This window comes from Boleophthalmus pectinirostris, unplaced genomic scaffold, assembly GCF_026225935.1.
Source record: "Boleophthalmus pectinirostris isolate CB_2022bp ecotype Guang Dong unplaced genomic scaffold, ASM2622593v1 HiC_scaffold_4, whole genome shotgun sequence".
NCBI lineage: Eukaryota > Metazoa > Chordata > Actinopteri > Gobiiformes > Gobiidae > Boleophthalmus > Boleophthalmus pectinirostris.
In genome coordinates this window covers 1,538,133-1,547,195 of record NW_026571353.1, presented here as the reverse complement: position 1 = coordinate 1,547,195, position 9,063 = coordinate 1,538,133, and the positions used below count along the sequence as shown (strand labels likewise).

Below are 9,063 nucleotides of genomic sequence, written 5' to 3'. Positions count from 1 at the left end.
TGTTGTCATTCTGGAACCTTCTATAGACATGTGTGAACAGTACAAGGATCTTCAAGCAGTTTATGAACAGAACATTATACTGAGACTCCTGTAACCATGAAGAACCATGAAGAACCATGAAGAACCATGAAGAACAATGAAGAACCATGAAGAACAATGAAGGCTCATGAAGAACCATGGAAGCCTATGGAAGGAGACCAATCAGAAGAGACACTCTGGTGACTAGGGACATCATGTGATTCTGATATCTGATCATTGTGATTATAGTGGTTGCAATAAAATGGTAAGAAATATAAATTTGTAAGAATTCATGAAAAGAAACATGATTTATAAGAAAGTAAGAAAGATAATATTCATTAGAATTTTAGAAACAAAATAAGTAATTTCAATTAAATGTAAACAGCCAAAAAGTCAACCTGAATCTTATCTCAGCAGATTTTATCTGTGCACTTATGCTGCACTAACAGGATATTAGCATTCAGACAGTTTGATTCAATGAAGTGAGTCCAGTACTGCAGTACAATACTGCAGTACAATACTGCAGTACAATACTGCAGTACAATACTACAGTACAATACTACAGTACAATACTACAGTACAATACTGCAGTACAATACTACGGTACAATACTACAGTACAATACTATAGTACAATACTGCAGTACAATACTGCAGTACAATACTGCAGTACAATACTACAGTACAATACTGCAGTACAATACTACAGTACAATACTACAGTACAATACTGCAGTACAATACTGCAGTACAATACTACAGTACAATACTACAGTACAATACTGCAGTACAATACTACAGTACAATACTGCAGTACAATACTGCAGTACAATACTGCAGTACAATACTACAGTACAATACCACAGTACAATACTGCAGTACAATACTGCAGTACAATACTACAGTACAATACTACAGTACAATACTACAGTACAATACTGCAGTACAATACTACAGTACAATACTGCAGTACAATACTGCAGTACAATACTGCAGTACAATATTACAGTACAATACTACAGTACAATACTGCAGTACAATATTACTGTACAATACTGCAGTACAATACAGCAGTACAATACTACAGTACAATACTGCAGTACAATACTACAGTACAATATTACTGTACAATACTGCAGTACAATACTGCAGTACAATACTACAGTACAATACTGCAGTACAATACTGCAATACAATACTACAGTACAATACTGCAGTACAATACTGCAGTACAATACTGCAGTACAATACTTCAGTACAGTACTGCAGTACAATACTGCAGTAATGAGTATCAGCTATAACTGCAGTGAATGAAGGACTCACTGTGGTTTCAGCATGATGTGTCTGTACTGGTGTCTATAATAGTGTGTAATAGTAATAGTAATAGTAATAGTAATAGTAATAGTAATAGTAATAGTAATAGTAATAGTGTTTGTAAGTGTCTGTAACAGTGTGAGTAATGGTTCAGTTGGAGTATTTCTTTCCACAATAACAGACAACACTAGAGTAGATATGTTGACATCCCTCGTCATGACCAGTGTTGGGAAGTAACTGAACATGTACCAAGAATATGTATTCTGAATACTCATTATCTGTACTCCAGTACTTTTTCATTTGGTGGTGTTCAGAATACAGTTACTTTCTCAAATGAAAACACATCATACATGTTAATGCTTCATCATGCAATTTTTGTTTTGAACTGTGCAGTATTAATGAGAAAAATGGAACATTTCGCAATTTTTCATCTTAACCATAAATGATGTTGTAATGCAACTTGTGTAAAAGTATCGCAAGTATTCAGAACACAGTACTCTGATAGGACCATGTATCAGAATACATTACAACACATTTTAATACAGGTTGGGCCTGGTTAGTACTTGGATGGAGACCACTGGGAAAATCAGGAGCCACAGTGGGACCAGTCCTTAGGCAAGGCACTTCCCCCACCCATTTCAGTATGAAAGTGGTGTGTGTGAGTGATGGTGGTGGTCGGAGGGGCCGATGGTGCAGATTGGAAGCCTTGTTTCAGTCAGCCTGCCCCAGGGCAGCTGTGGCTACAGTACCAACTTGCCACCACTGAGTATGGAGTGAATGACAACAATGAACACAACAACACAACAATGAACTGAAATCATTTGGATGTCTTGAAAGGAGCTATATAAATCCATTCATTAATTCATTATTTAAAAACTAAAAACAAACATTTCAAAGTACTCATCTTTCCATCACGGGTCATGACATGAGCTGCTTTGGGAGTTCGCAGCAGCCTGTCCACTTGCCTGAGACCCACAATACTGATGCACTTATTAACTTATTATCTTATTTTTTTTCTAATTTTTTGTTCTATCTGGAGTTACCAGGCTCGATCTCCACAGTCAAGTGGTGAAGTGTATTTTAATATGTGCACTAACTAACTAAACCCAGCCCATGTATCACTCTGTCATAGTTTTGACAACAGGAGTTAGCAGTTAGTCAGTCACACTTGCAAACACGCACTTCACCTTTTCACAGTTGTGTTAAAGAGGCCACTCTTCACAAAATATGTCTCATTTTGTCTAAAATAAGATATGGGGTTTACATACACTGCTCATGTGAGTGGAACTGCTCGTTCTCTGAACGCACATACGTTTATTCTACTCACTCAGAGAAGGCATTGTGGGTAGATACTGTTTTCCTGGAGTGAGAAAGTGCCTACTCAACTCTCTACTGTTGAATGTAGTCAGTATTTCAAATGGTCACTGAGAATAGCACTGCAAAATCTGACTTGTTTTTAGTCTTTTTGACAAATATAAGGTTTACAATTTTTCAAATTCTTAACTCAAGAGTAACAAAATCCCACTTGAAATATTTTTGCTTTGAAATAATCATAAAAAACTTCACAAAGTCTCAAAATTATTCATTGAATTCAAGTCATTTTAACACATGGAGAAGTCCTATTGTAGCAGTGCAGAGTGCATATGGGCCAGCAGGTACGCCCCCTAGAGGCCGGGGCGTTGGCTTGAGGTCAGCTGAGGTGTGGGCAGCTCAGGGGGGCGGGGGTCAGAAGATGTTGGGGCACATCCTCCAGTCCTGCTTGTCCTTGGACTCCCAGTAGCCGCCCCTGTAGACGTAGTTGATCTCCCCGGTGATGGAGCAGCGTCTCTGGGTGAACCACAGCGGCTGATAGCCCTCGTACTCGCGGCCTGTCCAAGCACACGCACACACGTAAGCACAGGGCAGAAATACGAGCAGAGTCGGAATCTACAACTATTTACCACACATGTCCATTTTGACTCGAAATGAAGCCAAAATGTTTAATGTACACAAGTACTCAAGACTTGTAAAAGAGATAAGAATACACATTATAAACAGAGGTGGGTAGAGCAGACAAAAATTGCACTTAAAGAAGAGTAATGTTACTTTAAAATTGTAGAAGTAGAAGTATAAAGTAATGGTCCAAGAAACTCAAATAAGTGTATTTGGAAAAAGTACTACTCAAGAGTAACTGTCAAACCGTAACATCTGATTTATAATTTGAAGTTATTGTAATTTGAAAGACACAAAATCTGGTATTTTCAAAGGACAGACACAAAAATGAGACAAACTAAGGCTGCGTTCAGACTGCAGCCTGAAGTGACCCAAATCAGATGTTTTGGCCCCTGTGTTCCTGTATCTGATCTTTTAATGACAGTCTGAACCACACAGATCCGATTTTTTCAAATGTGACCCAGGACACTTGGATATGTGCTCCTAAAACCGATACATATCTGATCTTTTGACATGTGACTTCAGTCTGAACGGCCAAGGCGCATTTATTCAACTTACATGTTATCACACGGTGAACTTGTCTATGCCAAAGAGGTTAGCTATTGTGCGGTAACAAGCACCTGTTGCAATCCAATGCAGACGCGTTTGCTCACGGAAACAAGCCGCCAAAGATGTGTTTCCTCCCGCAAGAGTGGCACAAGTCGGCGCTCACAAATGTACACAAACGTTCTTCTCGTCATACGAAAATTGTTAATGAACTCCGTGTCACTGAAGTGAAGTGAAGCACATCTCTCTCCCACCACTCTTGTCTACGTCTCCACATCCACACGTTCCTTTCAACAGACTGTCCCACAAAACACCATGACCAAAAACCTCGTCCTTCTCCTTCTCAATCTTCTTTTTAAAACAAGTAAGTTGTTCATGTTCTGGCTCTGGTACGAGAGGAACTTTAAAATCTCCAGGTGCTCGATGCTGCGTCCATGTTTGGACAACTTCTGTAAACACAGAGCACGCTCGCTGTGGTTGACGTCATCGTGTCTCCAGTGCACATGCGGGACACTTTTGGGCCGTTTAATGTTCACACTGGAGTCACATTCAAGTCACATTTAATTGGAAATGTGAACGACCTCGCAAAAACATCGGATTTCACGATAAGAAATCCGAACTGAGTGTTAAGCCCTGCAGTCTGAACGTAGACTAAATCACATTTGAAGGAGCTGCAACAAATGTTCAGATGATTACATATTGTCACTTAAAACTTTTGTCACTTTAGACTTACTCACAGTGGGAAGAGGAACCACAACTTTTACTCAAGTAAGAGTACTGTTACTAAGGAATGCTGCTTGAAAAGTACTTTGAAAAAATTATTTATAGGAGTTACACGAGTAAATATAACTAAGCACTACCCACCTTTGTAAGTAATAATTTCATGTTTTGATTCAAAGATTCATTGTTATAAGAAATGAACAACTTCAAGTCTTACCAGAAGAAATATGTATGTTGCCATTTAAAGGTGCACTATGTAACATATTCTAGTGGATGGTCAGCCACCTTTGCCTGGAATTTTCCACAGTATGGCATTAATGAGTTTTTATACATTTTTGGAGCTCTCTACTATGTCATAATGTCCGCTCACAAAAACGCCTGAAGAGGTTTAAGAGTCATCCATGCATGTTTGAGTAATCTAGTGATCTCTCCTGGGCCCTACTCAAACGATCCTTATTGTTAGCAGTACAAGTCTGTACAAGGCTCCGCCCACAAGCCTATGAAAGATAAAAGAAAGATACGTTTATTTCCATACTACGAAAAACATCAGGCAAAACAATATCTCCACAGATTCAAGTATGTGACAGACATCCCACAAAAGTCCCAGAGTGCACCTTTAAATGTGTGTGCTTAAACGCTGCCATGAGCACGTGATGAGGAGTGAAGCAGTGATGACATAAACACGTGCAAATCCCACACAGATGGACAAAAGGACAGACTCACCAAAGTCACACTCACACTCTGACCACCAGGGGGAGCACAGGAGAGACAGCACTATGTTAAAGTCCAGTGCAGGTTATGGGGCGGGTTCTAGGGTCTTATAATACAATGGCTGCTAAAGCGTCTCTATAGGCCGTGGTGAATAGAGCAGTGCAGGTCTATGAGGAGCACTGGGCTCGGAGATCTTGTCTGGGACACTGGAGTGTGAAGGTTGTGGGGGTGAGGGGTTGGGGGTTTACATTGGTATAAACTAAGGCTAAACTAGCACTAAAACAAGACTAACAAGGACGAGAATAGAACACTTAACTAAACTAAGCCTTAATTCCATATAAACCAGGATTAAACCAGATCCTAAAGACTAAACTATGCACTAAACCAGGTCTAAACCCTGACTAAACCAGGTCTAAACCAGGTCTAAACTGGGTTTAAACCAGGTCTAAACCAGGACTAAACCAGGTCCAAACTAAGTCTAACACTTTAGTCCTGATGTATGCTTAGGTTAGGTCCTGTTCTAGTCCTGGTCTATTCCTGGTCTAGTTTTGGGGTAGTTAATCTTTAGACACAGTTAAGTAATAATTTTGATGTTGTATTAGTATATGTGCAATATGTGCATGTGTGAATGCACCCTTGACCAGGTCTAAACCTGGACCAAACCAGATCTAAACCTGGTCTAAACAAACCCAAACCAGGGCTAAAACGGCTCTAAATCAGGACTAAGCCAGTATTCAACCAGCATCAACCCAGTACTAAACCAAGCCTAAATTCCAAATAAAACAGGATTAAACCAGATCCTATAAGACTAAACCAAGTCTAAACCCTGACTAGAGCAGGTCTAAATCCTCAATAAACCAGGTCTAAACCAAGACTAAACCCAGACTAAAATAGGTTTACATCAGGTCTAAACCAGGTCTAAACCCAGACTAAACCAGGTCTAAACCCAGACTATACCAGGTCTAAACCCAGACTAAACCAGGTCTAAACCAGGTCTAAACCCAGACTAAACCAGGTCTAAACCCAGACTATACCAGGTCTAAACCCAGACTAAAGCAGGTTTAAACCCAGACTAAAGCAGGTCTTAACCCAGACTAAAGCAGGTCTAAACCAGGTCTAAACCCAGATCTAAACCGTGTCTAAACCCAGACTAATCCAGGTCTAAACCCAGACTAATGCAGGTCTAAACCCAGACTAAAGCAAGTCTAAACCCAGACTAAAGCAGGTCTTAACCCAGACTAAAGCAGGTTTAAACCCAGACTAAAGCAGGTCTTAACCCAGACTAAAGCAGGTCTTAACCCAGACTAAAGCAGGTCTTAAACCCAGACTAAAGCAGGTCTTAACCCAGACTAAAGCAGGTCTTAACCCAGACTAAAGCAGGTTTAAACCCAGACTAAAGCAGGTCTTAACCCAGACTAAAGCAGGTCTTAACCCAGACTAAAGCAGGTCTTAACCCAGACTAAAGCAGGTCTAAACCCAGACTAAAGCAGGTAACATGTCTATCTTAGCCTGGAGAGTTAACTGTGGTGTGGTGTAGTTACCTTCACCGTGAGCGTCTGCAGCGTCTGCCTCCCTCCTCCTCCTCACGGCTCTCTGCTTCTCCTCCAGTCTCTGCTTCTCTGCGTTGGCTTCGTCCCAGCGGCCGTCCTCCATGAGCCTCTGGTCGGGCCTGAGGCGGCTGTCCGTCAGAGCCACGCCCTCCTCCGGCTCATTCAGCGTCAGGGCGAGAGACGAGAAGTGGTACATCTTCTCTGCGTTCTCCCTGGACCACACCACCACAACAGAACATCATGACCATCAAGGCTTTCAATGCAATCTGTCAAACCTCCAGCTGGGACTGTTTTAAAGCTCCGAAATTACACAAAGTGGATCATGTTAGAATGTTGTGCTTTATTTCATTCACACGTGTTTGAGGAAGCCTTTATTATGAGTCTGTCTACATCTCCAAAGCTCAATCTTGTGATGTCATGTAGCAGTAGTTTTCACGTTAGCTGCCTTTCACCTTTTGTTCAGTAGAGATTGGCAATTCTCAGGATGAAATTATTATTCTTGTGAAGGTGCATGAAATTTAAAAACACAGTTGATCACGTCCTGTGTTACCACATGACATCACACAGTGGAACAGAGTGCTGAGAGAGAGAAGGACTCTAAATGTGCAGGTTTGCGTGTTAAACATGTGTGAATGAAACAAAACACAACTCCAGGTCTGTTTGTGATGAGGAAACATTATAACATAGATCAGCTCATATAACCTCCTCCAAAACTGTGCATGCACCACACACACACAAAAAAAAAAGCACACAAGTGAAAACTAGAGACGACAGAACTATGAGAGCTGGAAACCTCACACTTTGAACACCTACTTATTCCTTTAAGTCAAGGGTGTCAATCTTATTTTGGTTCGGGGGTCGTATCCAACCTACTTTGATCCCAAAGGGGCCAGATCAGAAAACTCATGTCATATAAACCCCAAAAATAACAATAAGTTTAAATATTTGTGCAGAGAAACACAAATCTATTACAGAAATCTTTTTTAACTGATAAACTCTTTCTTTTACAAAACATTATAATATTATGAAAAACCTGAAACTTTAAGAAAAAATAAATTTCAACACAATGTTTTAACCTGAACTTGTATGTAAATAGGAATAAGTCAATTTTTCTTGTAAAATCCTGCACTCGGCTCCACTTTTCTCATGTTGGACATTTTTCTGATGAGGGTGTCACGGTCAACAGTCAAAACGATCGTCCTTTAAGAGCGTTTGGAAAGAGACAAGTCTTCATTTGTGCTGCTCTGGTGGGAGGGGCCACGTACAGAGACACTGCTCTGCTCAGCACCGCAGAAAATTAACAATATTTTAATAGAAAATATAATTCAAATATTTTAGTAGAAAATCAGCCGAGGGCCAGATTGACACTCGTATGTTTGACTGTTTTAATGGTTTGAAAATATATGACAGCTTTAAAAGTAATATTATGAATGCTATTGTAGAAAAACTACTGATTTTTTTAAATCTCTAATAACGCTCTAATCAAATGTTAAAAGCTTAAAGAACCTGTATGTGAGTCTTACAGCACTACAATCTAATGCACAACAATCACAACTGAACTGTGTCTCCAGAGCCTTCACCTGCAGACAGAGACAAGTCCAGATTTGTCTCAATCTCAGTTTATGTTCAGGTCTCAAGTGAAAACTCAGAACCTCCAGAATTGACTCACTGAGCTGTACAGGCTGCACTAGCACTGATTGAAATGGAGCAATAGTGTATGCAGTCCTTCTTTTGCTACAACACATGCATTTAACAATAGCAGCTTGTCACTTTCTACATTAAAAGAGTCTCTGTGATTATTGTGCGACTTACGGCAGGGGGTACTTCTTCCACAGCAGTTTGGGCGACAGTGTCTGGTACACGGTCTTCTGCTTGCCCTCAGAGCTCCCCTTGCTGCTCTGGATGATTTTGGCACTCTCCATCTTGTCGTCCCAGGTCCCAGAGAGGATGTAGTGAGCCTGGCCCACGCTGTCCGACACCACCCCGGTCACCTGAGCACACGCAGAGCCAGCGCAGGGAGACGATCACACATTTGGATGGAAATTGATAGGAAGAGTTGTTGTTTTTTCACTTTCCATTTGACTTTTCAGGAGTCAAGTGTGGCAAAAGCTGGAGATATAACAACAGACTATTTACTTTGTGTTAAAAATCAGACCGCAGATGCTGCAGTGTTGAGCGGGGGCCAGCAGGGGGCAGTGACACATCACTGAACCACCTCATGCTTACACTGGACATGTAACACATTTTGAACTACGATAAATTGCTGAAGTAAAA

General features: G+C 40.6%; 1 protein-coding gene across 3 annotated transcripts in view; it reads right to left on the bottom strand.

The window, feature by feature from the left end:
* Positions 1-1,346: 1,346 nt before the first annotated feature.
* Positions 1,347-9,063, bottom strand: part of osbp2b (oxysterol binding protein 2b) — a 39,541-nt gene continuing 31,824 nt past the window's right edge. For all 3 annotated transcript variants that reach the window (XM_055161811.1, XM_055161814.1, XM_055161812.1), the window contains 3 exons: positions 8,602-8,780; positions 6,781-7,001; positions 1,347-3,198 (listed from right to left, as the gene is read on the bottom strand). In XM_055161811.1, coding sequence (XP_055017786.1) covers positions 3,056-3,198; positions 6,781-7,001; positions 8,602-8,780 — 543 coding nt within the window. In that variant the 3' untranslated portion in view covers positions 1,347-3,055. The remainder of the gene's footprint in view (positions 3,199-6,780; positions 7,002-8,601; positions 8,781-9,063) is intronic.